The sequence below is a fragment of the Mangifera indica genome, chromosome 4 (assembly GCF_011075055.1).
Source record: "Mangifera indica cultivar Alphonso chromosome 4, CATAS_Mindica_2.1, whole genome shotgun sequence".
NCBI lineage: Eukaryota > Viridiplantae > Streptophyta > Magnoliopsida > Sapindales > Anacardiaceae > Mangifera > Mangifera indica.
Genome location: NC_058140.1, coordinates 20,995,450 through 21,023,433, shown reverse-complemented (window position 1 = coordinate 21,023,433; position 27,984 = coordinate 20,995,450). Strand labels below are relative to the sequence as shown.

The window sequence follows — 27,984 nt, the reverse complement described above, 5'->3', positions numbered from 1 at the left end:
TAGGGTTTTCTTTCATCTCCTTAACGTGATTTCTGCCTCTACCTCTGCTACATCTTTTTCTCTCTCATTGTCTCACTTTCTCCCTCTTCTTCTCTATAAATTCACCTCTTTTTTCCTGCATTTCTGTACTACTTCAGCTCTGTTTTGTTCAGCCTGTCAAAATGACGCGCTTTATGCTCTTTCTGTTTGCTTTCATTTTGCTCTTAGCTGCACCTGCTTTTGCTGCCAAGTACTACGAAGGTAAGTTTTCAGGGTATTTTGTTTACATTTGAGCACACCATTTTGGTTTATAGACTATAGTGGTGTAGATCTGTTCTCTTGGTTCTGTTGCTTCAATTTGTTCTTTCTTTATCAGGGTACTTGCAAAATGGCAACTTTGAGGAGCCACCAAAGAAGACTGACCTTGACAAGACTGTGCTCAAGGGAAAATACGCATTACCCAAGTGGGAAATCAGTGGCTTTGTTGAGTACATCTCTGGTGGGCCGCAGCCGGGTGGGATGTATTTTCCCGTGGCTCATGGAGTCCATGCCGTGAGGCTTGGGAATGAGGCAACAATTTCTCAAACCATAGCGGTGAAAAAAGGGTCTGTTTATGCATTGACATTTGGTGCATCAAGGACATGTGCACAAGATGAGGTGTTGAGACTCTCAGTGCCTCCTCAATCTGGGGACCTGCCTTTGCAAACATTGTATGACAGTAATGGTGGAGACGTTTATGCTTGGGGATTCAAAGCCAATTCTACTTCTGTTAAAGTGATTTTCCACAACCCTGGAGTCCAAGAGGATCCTGCTTGTGGTCCACTTATTGATGCTGTTGCTATTAAGGAGCTATATCCTCCAATGCCCACCAGAGGTAATGCTTTTCCTCCTTTCTTTCTCTGATCTGTCCATTCACCCTGCTCATCTTGCAATGTTCAAGGTTTTGTTAATGTCTGTCATTGTTCTCTTGCAGATAATTTGGTAAAGAACCCTGGCTTTGAAGAGGGTCCATACCGGCTGGTGAACTCTACCAATGGAGTCCTTCTTCCTCCCAGACAAAAGGATCTCACATCTCCACTCCCTGGCTGGATCATTGAGTCACTTAAAGCTGTCAAGTTCATAGACTCAAAGCACTTCAATGTACCCGCAGGAAATTCTGCAGTTGAGCTTGTTGCTGGCAGAGAAAGTGCCATTGCACAGATTCTTAGAACAGTTCCCAACAAAGTCTACAATCTAACATTCGCAGTTGGAGATGCCAAGAATGGCTGCCATGGATCCATGATGGTTGAAGCGTTCGCTGCAAAAGACACCCTCAAAACTCCATTCCAGTCACAAGGAAAAGGTCTGTTCAAGACAGTTGGTTTCAAGTTCAAAGCACTTGAACCCAGAACAAGAATCACTTTCTTTAGCTCTTATTACCACTCTAAGATTAATGACTTTGGATCTCTTTGTGGCCCTGCCATTGATCAAGTTCGGGTCTACCCAGTTTCTCGAAGATAAATTTACCATCACCAGAGCACTTTTTTATTATTGTTAAGTTATAGAGATTTTGCTACTATGACTTGATCGGACTTTTGTATATTTGGCTGTTATCAGGCACATGCTCTACGTTTATTTTAGTCCAAAGTTTGGAATCTTTTGTGTTTTCTAGTAGTAGAGTCGGTCGAAACAGGGCTACATCATACATGGATAATGATAGAATGAGTGAGATTGAATTTTCTATTACAAGGTCTGGTCAATTTCAAAATCTAAATAAACTTCCCAATGGCAATGGAAGTTCAATCAAGCTTTCCTTGGATGGCCAAAACTTTAATGCCCAAATCTAAGGTTAAATAACTTAAATTTGAATCCAGCCAACATGACTCAGAGATGAAGTTCAATCCAATCTCTTTTTATAACATTATTTATTTCATCAATAAAAACATTCATTCTATCAATACTATTACTTTATCTCATCTATAATATTATTTCTCATGTTAACAAATCTTCAACAACATCTCCAATCAATTCGAACTCAAACTAATTGATGGATTCAAATCAAGCTCAAGTTAACCCATATTCGGCTTCACTTGACTGGAATTTAGCCCTAGCCAAATCCAACATCACTTTCTTTTGCACAAGATTGAGCATATAATATTCAAGATGACATTAAAAAACAATGTGTGATGATTATTCAACAAATTATTAAAATAATTCATCTGCAAATGTGCATTTTTATCGCCAATGTTGATCTTTGTATAAATCAAACACCCAAAAGGTGCAAAGAAATCTTGTTCCCCCACTGGCTAAAAAAGGGATAAAATAGTATACATCTATAAATCATATAACATGAAAAAGGAATGGCCGACCCCAGCATGAATGATGTGATGGAAGGGAGCAAGTGCTAAATTTTTGAAGAATCGTGGCCTTCACCCACTTTCTCCAGAGTACCCACCAAGCACTTAGCTAATAAGAACTCATCATTTACCCAAGCATGGTATTTATCTGAAATAAAACGTTAAGGATTGCAATTTTATGCTAGTTAAAGGGAGAAAGAAATGGCTACCACCAAGTTTCATCAAAAGTAACCAATTCATTGGCCATTAGACCACCTTTCTGGCTAAGCTTGTTGCAGTAGTGTCAAATTGCAAAAACACAGAGTCATACATGATCCTAATTTTTATTATGGGGTTGTCTCTCTGAAGTAGATTTGTTATCCTAATGCAGGATTGGATTACTAGGAGTGAAAACGCAACGATAAAACCACCAGTAGGGATAATTACTAGGTCCTAGAAACATTGATGAAATTATATTGTAATTTCTATGAAGCAGTGAGGATAAGTACACTTCCAGAAAAGGATACTGAATAAAGATGTACAGTCTTTACCGACTGCTTTCATCAGCATATCAACACCTGAGAAGGATTTTATCCAAAATAAGCTAATGGTCGTTCATATGCATGTAACAGCAAATAATTATCATATGTTAAAGAACCAAAAACAAGCAAAATATCGCAAATCTATCAAGATAAATCATGTCCATACCTCCTGGGTGAAACTTCATGTATGGTGATAAATTATAAACGCGGCCTTTTAAAACAGTCCACATGGAACCTTCCTTTTTATTTTGTTCCACTTCTTCCATAGTTATAAGCCTCTTATTCGACTGGCCCTTCAATCCTGGCATGCAATTTATACACAATTAACACACTCTTTTTTATATTCAATCACTAGACAGGTTGCACAAGCTGTTTCATTTAAGTACAATAGTGGTGAATGAGAATTAGCAGAAGTTGACTAGCTTCCAATAACGAGATTATGTGTACTTTAAGGATGTTTCATGGATGGTTATATACTCAAATGTGTCTAACCCATAACCAAGAGCTCATAGCAGATATATCATGTACATAATAGCATAATGAATATAGAAAATATGTTGCCAACATACAACTGTATCTCTTCTAGGTTCTCTAGGGATTTCAAATGTTGCCATCATACAACTGTATCTCTGCCAGGTTCTTTAGGAATCTCAAATGTTGCCATCATACAACTGTATCTCTGCTAGTTTCTTTAGGAATTTCAAAGTAAGGGCAAACACAAACACATTAACATCAAACTGCAAGCCCTATTTATTTTTTCTTTGAGCATTCAGAATTGCCCTGGTTGTTTTAACCAAAAAGAAAGCCCCGTGCAGTTTCTGAAGCAGAACAAACAATTTGAAACTGGTAACAATTCACATAGCTAGACAAGGCCTTTGACGAACATAAATCAAATAAAAATTATCAGCCTATGAATCAACCTCCACTGTCAGAGAAGTACCTCCCCACACCCATATTTAGCTTGACCTCTTCCAATCATATAAGGAATATAAGGTAAAATGGAACATGTAAAGCCCCACATCATGTACTCATATGAATACTCATTCACAGACACAGATATTACCACTAATCGACCATATTATCTGAAAGAGTCATCTAAATAAATGAAAACCAGGTACACAAGTGACAGTAACTGAGTAACATTTTGTTGCAAGCAATGAACTTTATTTCAAATAAATACAACCCTCATCTTCTCAACAGAAATTCTTTGTAAAAAGCGCGTGAGAAGCCTAATACACACATACATACTTTATAAACAAAAATCGCCATTAGAATCCAAAAACATATATGACAAATTAAAATATATAAATAAAGTTAGGGTTTCAAAGAGTACCAGCAAGATCAGGATGAGTTTGAGTAAGCCTAAGCCAATCAACTTGGCTATAACCTTTCTCAAACGGAACCTTAGTCCGTGAAACCGGCTTTCGAGCCGGAACTTTGACTGAAGTTTTAGCATCAGATGATGACGAAGAAGCATCAATTACATTAAACGCCAAAAAGCCGACTCTCTCCTCCTTCTTCGCGGCTACTCCTTTGTTGTCGTTCTTCCATAGAATTCCGTCGATTTTGTTTTTGTTAATTTGATTTATCTCCGACTCCGAATCGACACTCTTCTCGACCTAATTGTATAAGCATGTGAAATTTGTTACAATTACTCAGAAATAAAAATCGATAGAGATATAAAATAAGATTTCGAAACCTGCCCGACAAAATGTGAAATCGTCATCGTTGTTCATCTCCTTCTTCTGCTGATATTGCTTCACGTCTTTGATCCCTTTACTTTCTGAAGCCAGTTTCAAACAAGAAACTCAGCTGATTAACTAATAGGGGGTTCTTTGACACGTTCCTAAACTTGTGGATTGAAAATTTAGGCAATCTAATATGGTTAATCTAAGTAGTTATAAGTATAGACAACCATCCCCTTTTGTTTGTCTAAATTAAAAAAAACAACAAAGGCCAAAAGCCTTGTTTTTACCTAAGGTATAGTCAAATTTTAAACTTTTAAAAATTTAAATACATATTTATAAATAAATTTTTGTTAAAAATTTCACTTAGTCTCAGAGGTTAAATAGTTATTTATTAAAAATTTAAAAAAATAAAGTTTTATCACATTTTACTCTCAAAGTTTAAAAACTCACAATTTTCCTTCAACTCAAAGTTTGAAAAGCAACAAATATCTTTTACGGTTTGTTCTTCTTTTCTCCAACGATGATTCGTCGTCTCTAGTCATTGGTCATCCTTCTTCCCATTTTATCTCTCTCTCTCCCGATCTCTCTTCCTTCGCTTTTCGAGCATCTTTGGCTTAGATGTCTAAGATGAAAATAGACAAAAATCGTTCATCTTTGTCTGGATTGAAGAGGAAAGGGAGAGATAAGGCAAAAAGGAGGACGATCGATGATTGAAGACAACGAATCGATGCCAAAGAAAAGAGAAAAAAACTACATAGGATATTTATCACTTTTTTAACTTAGGTTGGCAGAAATTTGTAAGATTTTTAAATCTATAGAAAAAAATATGACAAAACTTTAATTTTTAAAATTTTTTTAATAAATAACGGTCTTACCCTAACCTTAACTAAAATTTCTAATAGAAATTTGTTTAAAATTAAGTGTTTGAGTTTTTGAAAATTAGAGGGTGAGAGATTTGGACTTCACTATAACTTGGGTGGGAATAAGTTTCTTGGCCAAAAAAATTTAAAATCAGGTTAGATTTAAGTCAAATTAACTAAGATTTGATCCTATGTTTGGTTTAAACAAACCAAAAGTGCATTAGAACTCTAACTCTGTCTAAGTTTGATGGTTTGTTGACAATTCATCTCTCTAACATTGTTGTTCAACATTTATTTATATTTGATTCGATTTGACTCTACTCTTAATTGAAGCATATATATATATATATTAAAAAATTAACACGAAGATATATTAAACCATTATTTTTTTATTAAAACGGCAGACCTATCAAAATTTCTTATTAGAAAAACTAAATTTTCAAATTTTTATATAAAATAAACTAAATTTTTAGTTTTTTTTTTAATTGAGATCTACAAGTTTGATCTCCTTTATTGAAAACTTAGAAAATTTGTTTAAAAAAAAAAACTAAAATTATATCTTTTAATAAAAAAAAAAAAAAGATAATTCGACATCTCAAAATGGCCTCGTCCATGTGAAAAAATGTTACAATCATTCCTCTTCAAAGTTTGAAGAAAGTAACAAACTTGAACACTGCAAATATAACTTGTTCTGTCGAAGCGAAGTTCTCAGCACATGAATTTCTTCTCCAGTCACGAAAATATTTAGATCTTCTATAGTTCGTGGCACGTCTCATATTAAATTAGGTTTGAACTCAATTGTGTCTAGTGAAATTCAAACTTACTGTTACTCAATTTGGTGAACTTATAATCCGATTTAAGTATTATATTAATAAATTTTAAAATTTTAAAATATTATATTTATATTTATAAAATTTTATTGATTTTTAATATATCGTAATTGATTAATACATATTATCGTTTTCTAATTAATTCAAGTCAATAACTCATATCTGGAGTTCAAATTCAAGTTTCAATTCTATATAAATTCAATCGAATTAAGCTAAAACCTAATAATACTTAACTCAATTTACAACCCTAATATGAAGGTCGAATCTTTCAAATGAACAGACTTAGACAAACAAATGAAGCCGGAATAGACTTACCCAGAAAAGAAAAACAAAATAAGCTTTAAAAAATTCGGCCCATTCATTCGGTTATATTGGCATGCCTAAGAAAATATAAAAAAAGAGTTATAAATTTTACCTATTTGTCGACAACAGGGATAAAATTTGATGTCTGATGACACTGATCAGCCTTTCATAAATATATTAAAGAAAAATAATTAAATAAATAAGGGGAAAAGCTTATTCTCACCCTAGGTTAGCTGAAATCTCATACTCATATTTTTTAATTTTTAAAAATTTAAATATTCATTTTTATATTAAAATTCATTGTTAAGATTGAGAGTACAAATATTATTTAGATAAAAAATTTAAAAAATTAAAAACTTATAATATTTCTCTCCCTTAATTTAAAAATTAACAATTTTCTCTCATTCAAAGTTTGAAAAGTAACAATTTTTTTTTCTAAGGTTTTGAACTTGTCACCAGAGACTACGAGTTAGTCATCTTTAACTGTCTTCATGTCCCTAATTTATCTCTAGTGAACTTACCGGTCTCACTTTCTCTCTCCCAAATCATTTTCGTTGAAGACGAAGATGATCGACAATGAAGAGAAAAAGAACACGGTTGGAGACAATGATATTTGTCGGAAGTGGTGATCATTTCAAAACTTTAAAGGGGAGATGATCGCTTTTTTAAGTTTGGATAAAAAAAAATTATTACATTTTTTAAACTTATGGAAAAATTATAATAAATTTTTAGTTTTTTTAATTAAATTACATTTTTTCTCTTAACTTTAATAAGTGAATTTTAACATAACAATAAGTAATTAGGTTTTTGAAAATTAATAAGTATGAATTCGAAATTTCACCTAACCTTAGGTGGGAACAAGTCCTTCGACCAAACAAAAAAAAAAAAGTCAATCTCATATCAATACTTGGGCCTTATAAAGTTATAAATAAATAAGGCCAAAACACTGTTTCCCACCCAAAGTTTGATACAAATCAAACGTTTGACACAAACCCAATTTTCAATCCATTAATTATAAAAATTTTAAATATTTATTCATCTATTAAATTATATTGTTATTATCAAAAGTAAAATTAATATTTAATAAAAATATTTAAAAAAACTATAAATCCATCACATTTTCACTCAGGTTTAAAAACTAACAATTTTCTCTTGCATTACGCCACCTAAGGTTTGAAAAATTAACATTTACTCCTAAAGTTTTTTTCCTCTTCTCTTTGGCAATGATTCATTGTCACCTACTGTTGGTCATCCTCTCTCTCACTGTAGGTCATCCTCTCCCTTATCAGTCAAAGCATAACGAAGAAACTCGAATCTCTTCATTACTCAATCTTGTTGTGTATTGACCGTTGAGAGAGAGAACGGTCAATGATAATATAAAATAGAGCACAATTGATAGAGAAGTCGGAAGGGAAGGAGAATGCTGCTGTCTTCGATTGTTAGTAGTATGCTGAAAAAAATTTAGTGAAGAAATATTGATTTTTTAAACCTTAGATAGAGAAAAATTTATTAAATTTTTAAATTTGAAAAAAAAAATATGATAAATTCTTAATTTTTAAAAATATTTTAATAAATAATAATTTTACCTCTAATACTAATAATAAATTTTAATAAATAAATGATATTTAGATTTTTGATAATTAATTGATAAAATACACACACAAAAGAAGAATTGGACATGGGTCATATTCCTCCTCAGAGATTTGAGGTGTGAGAGACACACCCAAAGGCTTGGAATAATGACAATGAACCCTTTTTATAATAAAAAAAAAAAAAAAACTCTGATATAATATCTTTTATCAATATATATTACTCTAAAGACTAAATATACTAAAATAGGTACTAAAATGTATATCAAATAAACTAGAAGAGTGAAGTGAATAAAATAGAGGATATTACCTTTTTTCAAGCTAAATTTTAGATTTATTTTTTCAGTTTTCTTTTCCGTGGAAAATGTCTTAATAAACTTTGGATACGTAAACTGTCATATCATCTTTAAGAATTTTATATTTAATACATTTATTATTTTGACTCTAAAAACCGTGGTTGTTGATCTGGCCAAATTCGATATGAATCACATCAATCAAACTGTGATGTTATTGGATAACACTTGACTTTGTTTGATCTGACATTGCCAATTTCTTTATCCGTCGAATTTTTTCACTTGGTAAATATTATTATAAAATTAAATAAATTTAAATTATAAATAAAATAATATTTAATAATATAAATACATATTTATTTAAAAACTCAAAATAAATATATAATATTATTCTAAATTATAATTTAGATAAAATAATTTATTTTATTTAAGGATCGAAAACATTTTTCCAGATGAAAAATCAACTCAATATAATTTTATAATATAAATATAGCAATAATAATATATAATTTTTAAATTCCAAATATTTAATAATATATATAGAGGTAAATATAAGCCAAATTGAATATGAATAAAGACCAATTCAAACATAATTTGAATTTAAATAATTTAGCTTGAGCTCAAATTTAAACTAATAATAAAATTGTCAAAAAAATCCTCAAAAAATGTTTACAAAAAAGAAAAATGTTTGGTGAAGATAAAAAAAATAAAAATCATTAAAAAAATAAAAATCACTTAGGAAGATGAATTTGTTAGTGATTTTTAATTAATTTAATAATTTAATTTAATTCAATTCAAAGTCCAATTCGAATATATTTTACTTGAATTTGGTTTGTTCAAACCGAATAACCAGATGAGACCAAACTAATTTGTATTATATCTAATCTTATATTTACATACAACAAATGTTAATATATAAAAAAAAAATTAACTTGTCATCACATCGTTATATTATTTTAAATTAAAGGTAAAAATATAATTATTTTAAATAAAACACATAATGACAATTCAATTTCTTTATTATATGTTTTTAGATATAACATTATTGATTTGTCTTGAAGAGAAAATAATAATAGAGTAATGTCCTATGCACTTATAAATTTTAAGAATAAATATTGATATATTATTATATTATTAAATCTTATAATAACATAACATTATTGATACCTAAATAATTACATTATAAAATTTGGTTGATTGCACAAAAGCTGGATATACCTCAATTACAAGCTTAGTTTGAACAAGTTCAAAAAACAAATTTGATTATAGTAAATTCAAACTCAAACTTGAGATGTTCTACTTACAAACTTGTGAACTTAAAAAACCTTGATTTAGATTAATTAAAACTTAAAATAACATTATCTTAATTAATATCTATCAAAATCATATTATATTAATCAATTTTGATTTGATTGTAATATTAATTCAAACTTAATTTCACTCAGAGAAAATCAAATTCGAACTTAGCTGCTCTATGCTCGAGCTCAGCGCTTATAAAAAATAGACTAATTAGTTTTATTAAAATAATATTCTTATTTGTATTTATTCTTGTCGATAGCGAGGTGGTGGGGTGGCATATAACGTGTATCATTTGTTCCTCACGAGCCACAGGCTACTAACTGGCTCTAAAATATCGCCTCGCCTCTGTTCTAGGCGCCCGCCCTCAACTTCTCCCCTTTTGAAGTAAATTTTTCAGTCGCCTACTTTACATTTTCGTAACAAACATGTTTTCCAAACTGTAGATTCCGTGTCACACGTGAACTTAATTCTTTCGTTTTTTCTTAAAATGTGATTCTGTTTCTGATTCTTTTGCTATTTTTTTTTTAGATCGGAACTCACCGAACAATGTCGAAGGCTGGCGCGTTGGATCTGGCGTCTGGACTCGGTGGAAAGATTGACAAAAGAGAAGTTCTCTCCGCTGTCGAAAAGTACTTCTTCACTTTCCGATCATATTTGTTATTTGCTTTTTAACTTTTTGCATGTTCTCTTCGGAAGTACTTTCGCTGGTGGATTTCACTTAGTTTAAGTCATGTTATGTACTTGTTTAAAAAAATGACCTCAAATTGAGATTCAAATTTTGCATGCTTCTGTTCTGAATATTATTTCTGAAAGTGATTGTAATCCTGAATGTTTTTTCGAAAATGATTGTAATCTGAAAATTGGCTTTGTATTGAGCTTAAGATAGAGTGGCTCTGATACTCTTTTAAACAAGATTCAGTTTCTGCATTTTTCTCTTTGAATCAATGGTTGACTCATACCAATTTTATTTTTTTATTTTTGTTAATATCAACAAGAGTGAATTACATATACCTGCTTCACATAATCATCCCTCATTATGTATACCAGGGGAAGTCACCAACTGTGTATCGGAGAAGTCTATTGGTTATTAGTAGGTCAAACCAATGGTATATGGGAGTGAAAAGAAAATGTGCCAAGTTTTGCAGCTTTCCTTGTTGAAAATTAAGCAAACTTCCAAAGAGGTTCAATTTAAAAAATAGTGTTTTCTGTTTAAGGCTTGTTACCGTTTTATGATTAGTGCTGGTCTGTTTTATTGAGCCAAGTGATGGAAAAAACCCATCATATAAATTGAATGAGATACGCATGACCAAATGGCATGAGGTGATTCTTCTGTGCTGCATACAATTATAGTCCTGTAGACAACTTGGCATGTTATACTTGGTTTTTTAAGTTTTGTCTCTCCAAATTAGTAAGGGTCTTCATGATTTCTGTTATAAAAGTTCTGGGTTAATAATGCAGGTATGAGAAGTATCATGTCTGTTATGGAGGTGAAGAGGAAGAGAGAAAAGCTAATTACACTGACATGGTATAAGAAGATCTATTTAATTAGTTTGCTTCAAAATTATCTAACTTTACCAGAATCATCTGTTAACAAGTTTTTCTCTCTTGCTGTCTCAGTTTTTTGCAACATGTTTTCAATTGGAAATGTGTGATATGAGCTTTTTTTTTTTTTTTTTTAATTTCTTCTACATGATCTTCTATAGCGTGCTAAGTGGTCATCTGGCCATACAATGTTTTGCTAGAATTTAGTTTTTCCCTCATAGTGGGTGTAAGATGCTCTATTGCACACAACCATTAACTGTCTCATTTGCAATTTCAGGTAAATAAATATTATGATCTAGTAACCAGCTTTTATGAGTTTGGCTGGGGGGAGTCTTTCCATTTTGCACCAAGGTAATACTTTATTCTTTCCTGCTGTTTATGACAAAGGGAGACCACCTGCCTTTGCAGATGTTACTGAAAAAGTTATCATGACATTGAATTTATTATTTCAGATGGAAAGGAGAGTCTCTTAGGGAGAGTATCAAGCGACATGAGCACTTCCTGGCTTTACAACTTGCCCTGAAACCTGGACAGAAGGTTTATGCCTTTTCGTAGAGCACCGTAATATCAAATAGAAAGATTTATTATTATTTTTATTTGGATTGGATTGGATTGTGACACAAACTTATACTGGTATCATGTAGGTTTTGGATGTAGGTTGTGGAATTGGTGGACCATTAAGAGAAATTGCTCGATTCAGGTGATATTGACATTTATGCTTGAGCCTTTCTTTTTGTCATCTATCATTATCAGCTAATTAGTGAGCAACTGATATTATGCATATGATTTGCACCTTGCTTCTCATTAAGGCTCATTTCATTAGATTGGGTTTTGCTTTATACCTTTGATGTCCTGAATTCTTTGGCTAGCAGTATCCAATGTCATTAGGCTGTTAAATTTGCTTAGGACTTTCAGTTTCTTTTATGATCAAATTTTTTCTTGCTACATGTCTTCAAAAAATACTGGAATTACTGGGTAACTATGCTGAATGTCTAGATAATTAACTCTAGCATCTCCAAAGTATCTGAATTCTTAAGAAAGTGCAACCTAATGTAGAATAACAAGCTTTAGGAACATTTTGTTTCTTTTTTTTAACAAATTTTTTTTTTTAAGTGATGGCCTTCTTTGGTGATTTGCTGCAGCGCAACGTCAGTCACTGGGTTGAACAACAATGAATATCAGATAACAAGAGGAAATGTACATACTTTCTTTTCTGATTTTTACATATATGTGTTTGCAGCTGCTATTGCCTGTTGTTAGAGATCCCTGTGACTGAATTTTTAAACTTCTGAAATGGTTATTTTCTTACCTTGCTTTTGATGTTATGAAATTTTGTTGTTCCACAGGAACTAAACCGCATTGCAGGAGTGGATAAAACCTGCAACTTTGTAAAGGTTGGTGGTATCCCTGGCCAAGCTAATGATTTTCTCATTTAATTCTTTGTAACGCATTATTTGTTTCTATGTTGTTAATTCTAGTGCATGGAAATTTATTTAGATACAACAGAATGGTTTACAATTTGCACTGATGAATTTCATGATTGCTGTTTTTTTCTTACTAATACAGGCCGACTTCATGAAAATGCCATTTCCTGACAGTAGTTTTGATGCTGTATATGCAATTGAAGCTACCTGTCATGCACCGGATGCAGTATGTCAATTTAAGATTCTATATCTATCTCTTCTGCCTTTGCTAAGATGGGAACATTGGCTTCCTTTTTGTGAGTGTGTGTGCATTTTCCTCTGTTTGGTGTAACTTATATTTATTTCTGGACAGTATGGATGCTACAAAGAGATTTACAGAGTATTAAAGCCTGGCCAATTCTTTGCTGCATATGAATGGTGCATGACTGATGCTTTTGATCCCCATAATCAAGAACATCAGAAGATTAAGGTTTTATATCTCACAAAGATTAAGAAAAGACGTGCTGGTTATTGTATTCTTATGCCATAATCTACAATGTTACGGTTGTAATAAAGTTTTATTGACACAGGCTGAAATTGAGATTGGTGATGGCCTTCCTGACATCAGGTTGACTAGTAAATGTCTTGAAGCTCTGAAACAAGCTGGTTTTGAGGCAAGACTATTTTTGCCTCTCTAGTTTCAATAACCTGTTTCAGTTTACCTTTTATGTTTTACATTAGCATATGCTCTGTGAAATGAATATGTATACTTTTTATTCATGAAGGTGTTGTGGGAGAAAGATCTTGCTGTTGACTCACCTCTCCCATGGTACTTGCCTTTGGATAAAAACCACTTCTCACTAAGTAGCTTCCGCCTAACCGCTGTCGGACGTTTCTTCACTAAAAACATGGTAAAGATTGTTGAAATGCTAACTTTTCTGCTAATGTTAATCCTAGAGAAAATAATTTCTCGAAGAACTTGGTTATCTGAAATTAATAATTATTGTCCAAGCCATACCATCTCGCTATTTTGTTGGCAGCTGACAAATATTTATTCTCCTTTGTAGGTTAAGGCCTTAGAATTTGTGGGACTAGCCCCCAAGGGAAGTCAAAGGGTTCAAGATTTTCTGGAGAAAGCTGCAGAAGGGTTGGTTGCTGGTGGAAGGTCAGTCAGTGTTTTCCACAAATGCAGAGTCGTTTTGTTACATAATTTGAATTTGTTTAATTGTTGATTCTTCCCCCCATATGTGTACTGACATGATCTATAACTCGACGCAACAGGAAAGAGATTTTCACGCCAATGTATTTCTTCCTGGCCCGGAAGCCGCATTCTGACAATCAGTAAATTGGTAGTGCAAACTCTTTAAACGGTTGCTACTATGAAGGGTGGTATCATTATGAGTGGAGATGCAATTTCTTAGGCAATTGTCCTGGTTTTTGGTGAGTCGCGTGCTTGTTTTATCTTTGTTGTTATTTCTATTTAGCTGTTTATGTGAAACCTTATGATTTCCCGTTTGATTTTCAAGTCTTCTTCTATACTATAAATCTGATTCTCTCATGTTTTCCTTTATTGTGCGTATAAATTGTTACTTTGTTTTTGTTTTTCATAGATCATGTGCGACATGTGGCCATTTAGATTTTAAATGATGTGGCCTGTTTGTCAGTACCTTTAGCGGCATATAATTATTAGATTTGAGCTTGGGGTTGGTCATTTGGTAATATTAGTTAATATGATTATGACTTGCGCCGGCTTAAATATTAATACGACTTTGCAGAACGCCACAACTAGTTAGTATTGAAATTCACATTCACCTAGAGATGACAGTGAGCCATGTCTAGAGATCAGGTCGAATTTAGACCTATTAATTAGTGGGCCTAATGGGTTAGACTAGTTTGTTAGAATTGAAAGGTTTGTATTATGTTTAAGGTCCTTTGGATTTTGTCTTCACAAGCTTTTAGCAGGTATGCTTTGGCAAGTTAATTCATCAAATTATAATTTCTGAATTTTTTTTATTTTTAATTATTTATATATTTTTAATAATTTTAACTGATTTTGTTGGGTCAGTTCGAAGACTTTACTCTGAGGCCCCCAACACGATTTGCATTACTCAATGGCCTAGCACAATCCATGATTTTTCAAATCGTACCTGTGTGGGCCATGTTAAAAATGGGGTTTGGGCCATGTTGTAGACTGATTCGGTCCACTTGCATGTCTTGATTAGAATTTATTATCAAAGTTTCATTAGTCATGAAATCTTCGATTCATTCGACAGGATGAAACTACTGTCTAATACTTGGAACGGATTGGTTGGCCAAATTAGTTTGACCAAGAGCCAGGTAGTCAGGTTGTCATGACGATGCCAACTCTAAAATGTACCATACGATCTACAATTCTCATTTAACTGGAAATTGATATTAGAGGAAAAAATGTTGACATTCAGACTTTGAATTTGAGTTTTTATGACTTAAAATTTGTCGTCAAGCAAATTTGTTTTAATTTTTTTTTAATAGGTTAAGGCTCGGACTGACCTTTTATTGGGTTAATGCTCAGGCGGAATTGGAAACATAGATTAAAACAAATAAAATGGGGATGAAAAAGTCTCATTAGTTAACAAATATATAGATCATTTGATAAAATGAACGAGTGGATGAAAAAGTTTCTTTGGATATCAGATTTTTGAATTATTCAATAAGATGATCGTGTGGATGAAAATTTAAGTTGAATGAGTAAAATAAATTTTCTTATATATATATATATATATATATATATATATATATATATATATATTCTGTAAGCCACATATTTGAATAATATCTAATTGGCATGGTGTGGTTGGTGGGTGGACGTAAAAGTTGCTTTTATTTTTGAATGCGTCAGAACATTTTTGCCTTTGATATCCTTTGGTCCTCAAATCAGACCTCACAATCCGCGAAACTCGTTTATAAATTATAACTAAAAATTGTCCACCCTGGGTTTTGCAAACTCTACTTCTTTCCCCTTTTAATGCTTTTATTCATTTAAATGCCCACCCAAATTGCAACTCTATTAGAAAATAACTGATGGTGTAAACTTACAAAAGCCATTTAGCTTCTTTAGGCCGTAAATTAAAAAATAAAAAATGAAAAAAAATATTGGCCGGATTCACCAAATCTTTACTTTTTAATTTATGGTATTCATGTTAAATCTGAGCAGATGGTCAACTATTGCTTTTTAAGCTTAAATTTTTTATTTATTTTATTTCAGAGTCAAAATGGAAAATCTACACAAGTGAAATATTCAGGGTCAATGAACCATGCCAAAAAACTTTTTGCCATTAACAAAGATACGTTTTATGAAGATATTTGAAATTTAAACATTTAAGAGATTGTAACCGTGATTAGTCAAACCTACGATGGGAAAATGTAACTTACTCAACATTTAATTTTTTGTAAACAATATTTAGTTAATTTTCAAATTGAATGTAAGTCCAATCTAAAAATAACCTTATTCAAGTTCGGTAGAATTAATTTCACGATAACATACTAAAGAATGAAATTAATTTATTTAAGTTTGGGTAAAATAATTATATATTTTTCCTGTAGAAAATACATTTTTTTTCACCAATTTCGAGAATTTCCAGAAAACAACGGGTAACATAGAAGAATTACGTGCAAGAATCACGAACAATTGATGAAGACTAAACAAATATCAAATAGCAGCACAGAAAAGGAGGTCTTTTGTATCGACTCCCATCACCACCGGCTTGGTAGCATTAACACCATCCCTGGGGGAGGAGGAGGAGGAGGAGGCGGAGCCACCGCTGTGGTCGTTGTTACTAGCCGGCGGGTGGTAGTAACGGGGAGCCGTATGTGGGCAGTGAGAGTGAAATCTTGCTGCAATCCTCACGCCTGCGTCCAAAATCTCCATGTATTTGCTCCCCATTGCTTTGCCTTCAATCTTCTTCTTCTTCCTTTTAATCTTTCTTCAAACGAAAAGGCAAAGCAATGAAGGAAAGCGAATTCAAGGAAAGGAATGGAAGGCGTAAAGAATGAGGAAGAAGACGACCCACACCGCTGACACACAGATTATTATGATACGAAGAAAAGAATTCCAAAAAGGAGATTCAAATATATAACTGGTTTGCCGGTTCCGTTAAAGTTTTATGTATTTACTTTTTAAGGCTTTCTTTTTTGTATATTTTCAATTTGTGAGTTTTTGCATGCCCGAATGACTATTTCCCACCCGGATGTTAATTTTGTTCATAAATATCTTTATAATTTTCTATGAAGTTAGTGAAAATATAAAAATGACTTTGTATTTATTGAAGCTAAATACAAATTATTAATTTTTTATTAGTCTTATGTATAACTTTTCTATCTCACATTCTTACTCATTGTCAATTCAATCTAGATCCGTTAAATTATATTTTTGGTGAGTCACACATCACAAATGAGAGGTAAAATCTGATTAAGACTATTTGTTAAATGGTCAACACAAGAGAGGTTTGGGAGACACTAGTTTGACGTTGGTGAGATCACGACTAACACAAATGAAAGTAACTATGACATCAATTATTATTAACCACCACAACGACAATTGTGGTTGATAAATCTGGGAGGGAGGAAGAATATTTGGGTTATGACATAAGAGTGACAATAAAGACAAAATTTGTCAAATAATAGTGAGATTGTAAGAAAAATAAAAGGATGATGATGATGAAAAACGAAAATTAAGAAAACAATTAGTATTATTATTAGCAGCTTTTTGCAATAAAGAATGAAACAAAGTTAGTGTGTCACACGTCGTTTTAAATCCTAACAACATATAAAGCCACAAACGAAATCTCTCCACCATGCCTCCTCTGTCCCAACTCCTCATACTTAGGCGCAATTTAACTTGAGTCCTAACAAGACCCACTCCATATTAACGGTTCAAACTTCAATTCAAACTTAAACTCCATTTGTTCAATCCAAATTGCGCGTTAGGTCTTGTTGTAAAATAGAACTAAAAGAAGAGTATAAGCCCAATAAAAGTTATTAAAAGCCCAACATTTCATCCTTGCTCAATTTATCCTTCACTTCCACTGACGTATGAACTTGCATTCTCCACTACACCGGAACTGTAGCAAAACCATCTTTATCCCCACTAACATGCGCCAATCTCTTTCTTTCACAGCATCACCCAACACCGCCACCGGCTTACCCGCAATCCACAAACAACAGCTTTTCACTATCCATTCATCAAAACGGGGCTCCGGCCATGTCCAACAAACGGGGTTACAGAAAGAGGCGAAGAAGGAATTGTCTAAGATTTTAACAACTGATTTTGCTATTAAAAACATTGAGAACAAAGTCAATTCCAAGAAGTACAAAAATCTGTGGCCTAAAGCTGTTTTAGAAGCTCTTGAAGAAGCCATAAGAGGTAAAAAGTGGGCACTTGCTCTGAAGGTTTGTACTCTTTTGATATTTCATTAAGCTTCTTCAATGTTTGATATTTCATACTGTAAGTCATCCTGTAACTTGTGTCGTTAGGTATTACAATTAGAATCCACATTATACATGACTCAAAAATTAATTAATTGATTCACTGCAACTTGGGTTTGCTTTGTCTTTTGAATAATGCACATTAGGGGCTGTACCCGTATTTGTACATGTACTTAGTTCATGAATTATTGCACCTGTGTTTGTACTCATTGTGAGTGTATGAAGTATTACAATTAGAATCCAGAGCAATTACAATCAGAATTTGGGTCAATTTGACATTGTTTATATTTCTTAAGATTGAAGAATAATTTTTTATGAGTAAAACTATTTCCATATAAATTGATGCTTGTTTACATTTTCTCTCACGTTAAAATAACCCCATCACAATTTAAGCTTGCATTTTTTATGAGCTTAGGCAAAAAGATAATTTATTAGTACAAATTCTCAGCAATTCATATTCAAGTCTCTGGAAATATTCATTTGATCAAGCCTTATCCCTTTAATAACGTTTGTGTATGAATAAGTTAGGAACAAATATTTGCACGTGTAGTTTTATTATTATTATTTTTTATCAGGGTAACTTTATTCCCGGAAACTTAAAAACTCACTTTTGATTGAGCTGTACAAATGACTAGATTTCATTCTTTTACCAATAATGATTCAGGTTTCAGAATCTTATTTACTGGCCGCTGAAGTTTATTTTATATCTATAATTTTTATGAGAAGCCTTTTTTAAATTGGTAATATTACTGGGTTATTCTCAAGGTTGGTTCTAATTTATTTTTTCTGGTTTTCCTTTTCAGGGTTGTTGGGGTATGTTCTGTTGTTATGTTAAAATTTTGAAACAATTTTCTTTTAAAATGTGTTTATGAGAATTGTGTTTCTTCTTGTGATGCTTTTTTTTAGTTGTGGGGCTTATGAATTGCTCTTGAACAATTTGCAATAGTTTGAATCTTAACATTTGAGGCTTTTCAAGTTGCAATTTCGGAGTTGAATTTTGTTGGGAAATATGAACTCTGTTCTGCCCCTTTAATCACTTTAGTTAGAAGGATGGCTGGTCAGTTGCAATATGAAAGCTAAATGGTTGGTTACTTGTAGATTTGTAGTCTGCATGTTTATATTATCTCAATATGTTTTAGTGATCACTATTTGTTGACATGAGAAATGATTTTTATTGTAGATTTTTGGACTTCTTCGGAAGCAGCATTGGTATCAACCTAGATGCCAAACATATACAAAGGTGTTAATGATGCTTGGCAAGTGTAAACAACCCGAGGAAGCAAGTTTGTTGTTTGAGGTCATGTTGTCTGAGGGGCTCAAACCAACTATTGATGTTTATACTGCTCTTGTAAGTGCCTATGGCCAAAGTGGCCTCATTGACAAAGCGTTTTCTACTGTTGATGATATGAAGTCAGTCTGTGATTGCAAACCTGATGTATATACCTATTCTATTCTTCTTAACTGTTGTTCTAGATTTCATCGATTTGATCTCATTGAAAAAGTTCTTGCTGAGATGTCTTACTTGGGAATTGAATGTAGCACAGTCACATTCAATACAATCATTGATGGATATGGTAAAGCTAACATGTTTGAAGAAATGGAGAGTTCATTGACTCAAATGGTTGAAAGTGGCAGCTGTCTCCCGGATGTTTTCACATTCAATTCTGTGATCTCTGCTTATGGGAATAGTGGACAAATTGAGAAAATGGAGAGATGGTATGATGAATTTCAGCTTATGGGAGTAAAGGCTGACATTAAAACATTTAATATCCTAATTAAATCATATGGAAGAGTGGGCATGTATGAGAAAATGAGGTCTGTAATGGATTTCATGGAGAAAAGGTTCTTCCGCCCTACAGTTGTTACTTATAACATCCTTATTGAAATATTTGGGAAGGCTGGCAATATTGAGAAGATGGATGAATATTTCAGGAAAATGAAGTATCAAGGAATGAAGCCTAACTCTATAACCTATTGCTCTCTTGTTAGTGCTTATCATAAAGCTGGGCAAATAATGAAAGTTGATTCAATTTTGAGGCAGGTAGCGAATTCTGATGTGATTTTGGATACCCCTTTTTTCAATTGCATCATCAGTGCCTATGGCCAGGCTGGTGATGTAGAAAAGATGGGTGAGATTTTTTTGGCTATGAAAGAGAGGCATTGCACACCTGACAACATCACCATTGCCACTATGATCCAAGTGTACACTGCCCAAGGCATGATTGAGGCTGCTGAAGAGCTAGAAAATAAGATGATTAGTATGAAGGACAATTCAGGTATCTTGCCATACTTTCTAAATTCTTATAATTTAGTGCTTGTCAAGGATTATTTATTGTTGTTAACCCTTGTATCAGCAGTAGTTACCTATTTGTTTGATATCACTGGGTGTTCACATTGAGATTTCTGGTTAGAGAAATGAAGTGTTCATAATTCAATGGGCACTGAAGATGGGTGGTAAAGTGTTGACCAAGTGGCGCAAAGGATGTAGGCTGCTAGGGATAAGAGAACTTATATAAATTTCAAGATTTAGTGACATTAAGTCTCAGTAAATGAATTTTCATATTGCATATTTGGTTTAACCTTGTACATTGTTGCCTTCACCTAGGTACAAAGTTGATTGCTTGCTGATTTGATTCATCACCGAAGAAGAGCAAAATTCATAATTGGACAAATGAAACATCCAGGATGGTCAGAACTAGGGAAGATAGTATGCTGGCTTCTGTTTTGCTTCCTTTTGACCTCTTTTATTGAAGGTAACTATAGTGTATTGACAAACATTGTATGCATTTTAGTTAAATATATAGATTTATGATATCTTTCTGATATGAAGCATATATTTAATTACTTGATAGCTCCGAGAGGATCCCGGTTTATGTTTGAACTAAGCTCATGAATCATTGACGAGCTCAACGCGATATTATCTGTTATACCATGCCCGGATATGGAATAATGGAAGAACAGCGGTATCATGTTTTGGTGCATTCCAATTTTGGGATTGGCCACGGTACACGTGTGAAACATTTTTACCGGCAATGTTGGATACATTTACCCAAACAATTTGCTGAAATAAAGGAAATGATTGGTATATAGAGGTTGGAATGTGATATATTAAAGAGTTTTGTGTACCGCGTTTAGAATGTTTCATATTTTTTTTCATTCATATACGGGAGTATTTTGTACTAAAGGTTTAGGTACAGATATCAGCGAATGGAGTTCTCTGGTGTGTATATATTTGGTTGACTTGTATCCTGATATTTGGTTAACTTTGATTTTTCATGCTGCTTTTTGTGAGACCAAAATTTAAGCAAGAAAGTGGTTCTGCCTCAAGTTTTTCAGCCCAGAAAATTAGCTGAACTTGTACGTATGGCCTCTGGATAATGGGCTCTAGCCCTAAAAAATTATCTCTGTCTACAGTTGGATTTGTTCTGGGTTGAGTTTGGACAAGACTCAGCTCCAGATTGCTTTTGCTTCAAGATTGTCAAATTGAGGTTTAAACTTTACTTTAAAATAATCTTATTTTGGGCTAGATTCAAATTTTGAACTTAAAATGTTTGGATCGTTTGAACTCAGCTCGTTTTAGGAAAAGAAGTATAATCCTTAACCTAAACTGGGCTTATTTCGTCCAAGTTTTAATTTAAACTCGACAACTTGAATTGAATCTAATCCAATCTATATATTAAGTATCACATCAAATAAAACTATTCTAAGACATATTCATCAAACAATTATTTTTAACTTTGAATTCCAAACTTGAAAATCTAAGAGATTATGTGTGAAAAGGAGTTGCACAAGTATAAATACATGTAACAAAGTAGCGAAAATTTCTACGCCAAAATGAATCTTAATTAAGTTCATCAAGCTTCAAATTATTTAAAGAAACAGATAACGACAGTGTGGAACTCTATTTCAAAAGCTAAAAAAGCCTCTGAATGGAGCCATTAACTGTGACCAAAAGCCAAAACCCATTTGCAAAACATCATTGCAATGCTGAAAAATTGTGCACTGTCCTTGAATATTAAGACTTACAAGCCCAATACTTTATGGATAAGAAGACTAAAGTCAATTCTACTAATGGGTTTATAAATTTCATTGGTTAGAAGTGACGAAAGAAAAGCCATAATAATAATAGTTTAATTGACCCATGTTCTTAAAACTCTATTCTAGTCCTTGATGAAATTAAATCCAAAGACTTTGGGACAAGAAGACTAAGCAGAAGTAGTGGAGGGTCAATTCCAAGGACTTATTTTGGTAAGTATTTGCGGCTTTTAATCATTATACCAACAACTTCTAATTAGTGAAAACACATTGTATTAGACCATCTCATTAAATTAATCAAGGGTGCTAATGGTGACAATAAATTAGTGTGTCATTTTGTGATTAGATAATATAATTATTTTATTTATCTCTAATTCAAAATTATTAAATCACACGATAATATATCATTTTGTTTGCATTTATAAATATTCAATCGTTTATTCATACAATATTATTAAACTAAAAAAGAAGAAATGAAAAATCATTAACTTACATTAGGGGTATTCATAGAATCAATGAATTTTACTAATTTGCTTACTAACGATGATATGTCATTATGTGATTGAATAATTTTAAATTAGAGATAAAATTAACTTAATCATATAGTGATATATCATATATAGTACACAAGTTAATACTTAATATTAAAACACAAAGTTAGAGCTCTTTCATGATCAATCAATTTATGCCTCACCCCCACCCACCGCCCCACATTGGGCATAGAATTGTCTCTTTTCCACATCCACTATGGCCACTGTTGCGTTAAAGCTTAGAAGTATGAATTATGTACATGTATCTCTTTCAATATTCCACTTCCATGTCAACTTGGAAAATTATTCTTATCCCTCTTTAATTATGTTATGCCTCAATAATGCATGCCTCTTTGAACCCATGGTGGTGGTATTTGGCATTTGGCATTTGATAAAGAATTAAGTTGATAGTATGAAAATGTTATGATTCCTTCCTCTAATTTAAACCCACTAGGAATAGAATAATTTATGTAAGATGTTGAGGAACAACAAGACTTCTTACTTCTTTGTTTCCCATTGAACACATATATATGTATAAATATAAAAGGTGATGATCATCTAGAATCTTGATTTAGGTATAGTTGGAAAACATTTTTACTTACATCAACATAGAACATTTAATGAATGAGAAATACTATATATACAAACAAATCTTACTAATTTATTTATATAAATTGATATGATAACGTATGATTGAGTGATTAGATAAAATGATTATTTATTTTTTTCTCGTTTTAAAATCATTCAATCATATATTATCATATTAAATTGTATAGATAAATTGATTATATATATATATAATATTACTTATATTGTTTTGTTTTATTTTATTACTTTTTGCATTTGACTTTAAAGATATGTAAAGAACTTTCATGGAGTGATTCCACCAATTTGAGCAAGTTCTAGACATTCTAGATATGGGTTTGGAGGAATATGGCACCATTCATACTCAGTTATTCAAACGGTTTGGTACATAAAGTACAATTTTTTAGCTAATTCCCACCTTAGCTTCAGAAAGTGACACCTTTAGTGGTTTGAGTTCTCAACATTATTAAATATATTTTTAAAATGTCATATATATATATATATATATATATATATATATATATATATATATATATATATATATAAAGGACTACACATAATTATTGTTATATAAATTAGTATTTACCAACAGAAAATATAGTTTTATTCAAAATTAATAAAATTATGTATATTAATAATAAATATTAATTTATATATTAAAAAAAACGTATTATTGTGTGATTGAGTGATTTTCAATTATACATAAAGTATTACTTAATTACATAAAGATATATCATTATTAATATATAAACTAATACTTATTATTTGTATATATAATTTTATTAATATTTAATTCCCTCTTTGCTTAAGTGTATAAGTCTAATGATATATGAGATTGAGGTGACTAATAAATTGAGAATAGAATGATGCGTGATACATGAGAGTGCAAACATAAGAATTTTAATCATTTTGATGTCACGTTTAGTATTCACTATTAAATAAAAGCCTAACATTAATATGTGAGTTTAATTGAATAAACATAAGGTGCGGTCCAAGTTAAACCTAATTTAAATTCACAAGAGCCTGTCAGATTAAAAAAAAATTAATGACACTGCAAAATAAGGGTTTTCTTTTTTGTTTGACTTAGTATAAAATAGGGGTAGATACGATCGAACCAAATTGAGACTAAATATCTCTAACTCGAGTTTAACTGAAATGAAAAATTAATTCGGCGTAAATTTGTAGTTTGAATTTATGATTCAAATTTATAATTCATTAATAAAACAATATTATCTTATCTAACAATTGGTAAAATAACATTGTTTTAATAATTGTTTGATATAATTCAAATGAAGTTATGAGTCATCACCTGATTTGTAAGTTAGATTGAGTCAAATTCTTTTTATCCATCTTTGACTCGATTTTGGAAACGAGTTGATATTCTCAACTCGAGGTCGATCTAAATAAATTCAAATTAAGTCAAACTAAACTGAGCTAATTTTCAAAATTAAGCCAGTTTGATTTGAGTATGAAAAAAGAAACTTTATTTATTATTTGGTTGGTCAAATGTCACATTAAAAAACATAGATATGAAATCATGGTGTTGTATTGTTTGTTCATTGTTGGGGCATAATTGGTGTCATCTCTTTCATTTCCATGGATATTGTCTTTGCATTGTATATGCCCATATGTGGACATGCATTTCATTTGAAACGAAGAAAAGCACCAAACATGTGCCTCCAATTCAAGTGATAAAATTCTTGAATTCTCCAATTCACTTCTCTCAATCTCGTCCAATGAATTGGATTAAATTTTAGGCCAAAGGACTATTTTCCACCCAAAGTATGTTGTTATTTCAAGTTTCCCTCTATTAATTTTAAAAATCTTATTTACCCACTCATCAATGGTTAAAATTAATTGTTTCAAGGCTAAAATCATCATTTTATTATTGATGAAGCTTTTTGTCTTTTTAAGTAAGATCTGTGTCGGTCGACTTTCCAAAGGAGGGGAGAGAGGCCGTTGGAGCATGGTGATATGTCGGAGAAGCTTCATCGATGGCGATGGTACCGAATTTGACGTCGGGGATTGAAAACTAAACCCTGGGGGGGAATACTATTTTTTAAAACTTGGTCTAGGGGGGAATGGTTAGTTTTTGGGGGTTAGGGGGGAAAAAAGATAAAATTTTAAGGAGTTAGAGTTTCATTAATTTTAACCATCCATAGGTGGGTAAATGAAATTTTCAAAGTTAAGGGAGAAAACTTGGGATAACAACATACTTTAGGTGGGAATAAGTTGTTTGGCCTAAATTTTATATTTCATTTTAAAAATAGAGTTTGAATCTTTAATTGGAGTGATATATAATTATATGAAGTTGTTCAAATTGAGGGTTAAAATTTTAAAATGGTTGGGAATCAAACCAAGTTCATCTAATAGAGAATATACACCACATACTATCATATTATACTTCTATTTGTTTAAATAATGTTATAATATTTATTAATTTGTTATCAGTCCGACCAATAAGTTAGTCTTCTGATTGGGATAATATCTTATCTGAATCTAAAAATAATAACTAATTGAAACATTTAATTAAATGACACCATTGTATGATAAAAGATGTATATGAATAGACCTTTAACTGAAAATATTAAATGATAAAACCCTGAATTGACTCAGATCAAGACTTAAATCAACTTCTTGATTCGGTCGATGCTCAGTTTAGGTTAAAAACCATTGTATAATAAAAACACAATAATAGATAATGTTTGTTGAAAAGTAATAACAGCAAGCACTCCTCCATTGAAGATAAATTATACCAACAAAGCTACCATTATTACTAAACCCTACTATTTTCCAAGTCTCAACTTCATAAAACTCTCCATGTATGGAACTAAAATTGCCCAAAGTACATGCATTGATAAGGCTATACTCAATCCCAATTCACAAACCCACAAACCAAAATCAAAATCAAAATCAGATGAGTCAGCTCCTCTTTTACTGTCTATTTTTTGTTGTTGAAAGCAAAATCTTGATTGGTTGCCAATTCTAGCTAGCCTTCTCCTTTCTTTATCACTTTGTCTACAAATCAAGTGAATATCAGCCACGCATGTATTCATCCATTACTATTTTCTTTCTACATTGACATGTGCAATGCATTTCTTGTAATTGCGTGCTCAAATTTTGTTTCTAATCTTCTTTACTCCATGCATGACGACAATGACAATATATTTTATGTTGTAAAGGTGAATACAAAAGACAAAAAAGGAACAAAAAGGGATTCTCTTTGTTATAGGGTTATAATGATTTTTTTCTTAAAAATTAAGAAAGTTGTAAACATATCTAAGGGTATTGAACAGAAACTAGTTAAAGGTAGATTCAAACAGAGTTAAGCTCGAATAAGGGTTAATTTAATCTTAGTCTAAACCTATATATAAAATTTAAGAGGAGTCCAAATTAAATAAAAATATAATACAAAACAATTAATAAGAACTAATAAAATCTAAAAAAGGTTAATTAAAGTTTTAGAGACTATATTGATATTATATATAATTTCTAAAACTATAAAAATATTATATATCTGATGAAGTTTTAGGAGCTATATCAATGTAAAGTATTTTATATATATATAAACCAATAATTTTTTAAACACAAGACGGTTAATTAAAAACCTTTGACCCCTTTTAGTCTACCACAGGTTAGCTTGAGATTGAGTTTGGTTTGTCTGAATGATTAAACAATATAAAAAAATTGTCAAAGAAGAATATAAATTGTAAAAGAAAAGAATAATCATTTAAATCTAAAAGAATCATTACAAAAAAAATAAGAAAAATAATCAATAGAGAAGAATAAAAAATTTGTTCGAGAAGAAGAAGAAAAAGAATCATAAGAGAAAAATAAGAAACTATGTCGGAGAAGAAGCATAAGAATCGCTTGAGGAAGAGGAAAAAAAAAATTGCTAATGAAGGAGTTTGAGTTAAGTCAAGTTCAAAGTGAAATTTTTTTAGTTCAAACTCGACTCTTGAGATGAAGGTACTTCAAACTAGTTTTGATCAAATTTATATTTAATGATAATAAATTCATAAAAAATACTTATCATATAAAGGGTGTCAGTATCTCTTGTCAAATTATATATTCTTATTTAATTTTTTAAACTTAAATCTTTGTTTAAATATATAAAACTAATACTAAGTCTTTGTTTAAAAATATACTTTAATATCCATATTGTATTATATTTAGGGTAAAGGGTGTTATGGTAAAGTAACAAAAAATTTGGGTATATTTGACTATTCTAAATGTTTTGGTGATATTGGTATTATTATCCTTGCATCTTGGGGAGGAAATGTTATAAATTATACTCCTTTTTTATTTCTAATTTTAGATAAATTTTGTAATTAAATTCTTTTAATATCAGGGATTTATATTTTTAAAAAAATTAGACAAATTATGATGACAATTCCTCAAAAACTTTTTCGGCTGACAAGATGTGAGCTACAACAAGGCGTTACGTGTCAATATAGTATTGGTTGGTGAGCATGCAGTTTCCAGGATTCATGGCAGTTCTGGAGAGTAGAGCTTATCTTTGTCCAGAAGAGTGGCACGTGCTAGTCACGTTTTGTTGACAAATAAATCACGTTTCCGGCGGCCGTCCAAAGGTAAAGGAGTCATTGAAGTAACGTTTTGTCTCAATTCATGCTTTTTAGCTTTCTAATTATTTATTGATGGATTAGATTAGAGTATTAAATTTGAGTTTGGTTGAAGGATAAAGTTGGGATTTAGGATGTCTAATCA

General features: G+C 31.7%; 4 protein-coding genes across 6 annotated transcripts; 3 read left to right on the top strand and 1 right to left on the bottom strand.

Moving 5' to 3' along the window:
• Positions 1–25: 25 nt before the first annotated feature.
• On the top strand, positions 26–1,765 carry LOC123214117. The gene is made up of 3 exons (XM_044633851.1): positions 26–240; positions 356–853; positions 953–1,765. The coding sequence occupies exons 1-3, from the start codon at positions 162–164 to the stop codon at positions 1,477–1,479; spliced, it is 1,104 nt and encodes a 367-aa protein (XP_044489786.1). The 5' UTR covers positions 26–161; the 3' UTR covers positions 1,480–1,765.
• A 336-nt stretch (positions 1,766–2,101) lies between these two features.
• On the bottom strand, positions 2,102–4,718 carry LOC123214118 (cytochrome b5 domain-containing protein RLF). Of its 2 annotated transcripts, none has more exons than XM_044633852.1 (5): positions 4,540–4,718; positions 4,170–4,455; positions 3,003–3,137; positions 2,822–2,872; positions 2,102–2,463 (listed from the first exon to the last, which is right to left on the bottom strand). In XM_044633852.1, exons 1-5 carry the CDS (start codon positions 4,570–4,572, stop codon positions 2,363–2,365), a joined length of 606 nt encoding a protein of 201 aa, XP_044489787.1. In that variant the 5' UTR covers positions 4,573–4,718; the 3' UTR covers positions 2,102–2,362. The 2 variants fall into 2 exon arrangements, with proteins under 2 accessions (XP_044489787.1, XP_044489788.1); XM_044633853.1 differs by having other exon boundaries at positions 4,536–4,716.
• Positions 4,719–9,934: 5,216 nt separating this feature from the next.
• On the top strand, positions 9,935–14,201 carry LOC123214703 (cycloartenol-C-24-methyltransferase). The gene is made up of 14 exons (XM_044634653.1): positions 9,935–10,082; positions 10,227–10,327; positions 11,157–11,223; positions 11,518–11,591; positions 11,693–11,777; positions 11,885–11,940; positions 12,383–12,437; positions 12,587–12,634; positions 12,807–12,890; positions 13,017–13,133; positions 13,234–13,317; positions 13,429–13,554; positions 13,711–13,808; positions 13,925–14,201. The coding sequence occupies exons 2-14, from the start codon at positions 10,245–10,247 to the stop codon at positions 13,986–13,988; spliced, it is 1,041 nt and encodes a 346-aa protein (XP_044490588.1). The 5' UTR covers positions 9,935–10,082; positions 10,227–10,244; the 3' UTR covers positions 13,989–14,201.
• A 3,487-nt stretch (positions 14,202–17,688) lies between these two features.
• Positions 17,689–21,352, top strand: LOC123214702 (pentatricopeptide repeat-containing protein At3g53170). Of its 2 annotated transcripts, XM_044634650.1 has the most exons (4): positions 17,692–18,070; positions 19,287–20,382; positions 20,712–20,859; positions 20,959–21,352. In XM_044634650.1, exons 1-3 carry the CDS (start codon positions 17,714–17,716, stop codon positions 20,732–20,734), a joined length of 1,476 nt encoding a protein of 491 aa, XP_044490585.1. In that variant the 5' UTR covers positions 17,692–17,713; the 3' UTR covers positions 20,735–20,859; positions 20,959–21,352. The 2 variants fall into 2 exon arrangements, with proteins under 2 accessions (XP_044490587.1, XP_044490585.1); XM_044634652.1 differs by lacking the exons at positions 20,712–20,859; positions 20,959–21,352 and adding an exon at positions 20,491–20,705 and having other exon boundaries at positions 17,689–18,070.
• Positions 21,353–27,984: the final 6,632 nt, after the last annotated feature.